Source organism: Morchella sextelata (assembly GCF_020137385.1).
Source record: "Morchella sextelata strain SCLS chromosome Unknown scls_7, whole genome shotgun sequence".
Lineage (NCBI taxonomy): Eukaryota > Fungi > Ascomycota > Pezizomycetes > Pezizales > Morchellaceae > Morchella > Morchella sextelata.
The window spans coordinates 1,796,513-1,797,651 of record NW_025408622.1 but is presented as its reverse complement, the minus strand read 5'-3'; the positions used below and the strand labels follow the sequence as shown (position 1 = coordinate 1,797,651).

At 46.4% G+C, this 1,139-nt stretch overlaps 1 protein-coding gene across 1 annotated transcript; it reads right to left on the bottom strand.

The window, feature by feature from the left end:
• Positions 1-1,139, bottom strand: H6S33_012151 (uncharacterized protein; the record flags this gene model as incomplete). Its single annotated transcript, XM_044843531.1, has 3 exons — positions 1-312; positions 376-743; positions 803-1,139. The coding sequence occupies 3 exons, from the start codon at positions 1,137-1,139 to the stop codon at positions 1-3; spliced, it is 1,017 nt and encodes a 338-aa protein (XP_044695819.1).

Genomic DNA, 1,139 nt, shown 5'->3' with positions numbered 1-1,139 from the left:
CTACCATGAATGATGACCTCCGTCAATGATCAGGTCTGCACCTGTCATGAAGCTACTAGCAGGGCTGATCAAGAATACACCAGCGCCCCTGTACTCCTCTGGCTGACTGAGCCGGCCGAGCATATTACCGTCACTAAGCTCATGCTCTCTCTCGGGGGATGATAGAAAGTCACTCTTCGTCATGGGAGTGATGATGTAGCCAGGTGAAATTGAGTTTACTCTAATTCCGAATTTCCCCCATTCAGACGCTAGATTTCGAGCCAACTGGCATACTGCCGCCTTTGAAGAGTTATATGCAGCACAAACAAGACCCTACAATTCATGAGTTCTTGTTAGCTCGTACAATGGCTTACAACCGTGGGAGGTGTTAATTACCCTATTAGCTATTGTTCCACTCATACTAGCAATCAAACATATAGACCCCCCGGTTTTCCGGTCCACCATTTCTTTGGCAACTGCTTGTGCCGTTGAAAAAACACCAGTGACGTTGACTTGCAGGATCTTGTTGAAATCTTCGGCTGTGTATTCCAAAGAGTCTCCCTCCTTATTGATACCTGCGGCAGCGATAAGACCGTCTATTCTTCCATGATTTTCGGCAATATCTGCAACTACTTTTCGAAGCCCAGGCTCATCGGTAACATCAATCTTCCGGTATCGTAATCTAGTGCCTAATGTTTCTTCGGCGCGGTCACAGGCTTCCTCGAACTCTGGAGGAGGTTGGTCGCGGCGGTCAAGGGCATAGACTTTATATTAAATCCAGTTAGTTCGTATACTGCATTTATCTAGGATTGGGAACGGTTACCTATTGCTCCTGCTTCAAGAAGGGCTTCAGATTGAACTAATCCAAGGCCACCAGCACCACCGGATACGAGTACAACATGGTCTGCAAGATTAAATTCAGGAAGCCGTTTCTTTGTTCCTAGAAATGTAGGTGCCTCTAATCCGGTACGGAGATTCTTTGCTTCCGTAGAAGGAGCGTTCGGGGGATCTCGTGTGGTAGCATGCGCTCCGGGGGAAGATGAAGAAAACGGCTGATGTGGAGCTCTAGAAATAGGATATTGAGAACATACTTTCAAGAATGTTCTTGTTGGACGGAGAAAAGGGGATATCAATATGTAGTTAGGTTTTAAAAGAGGCAT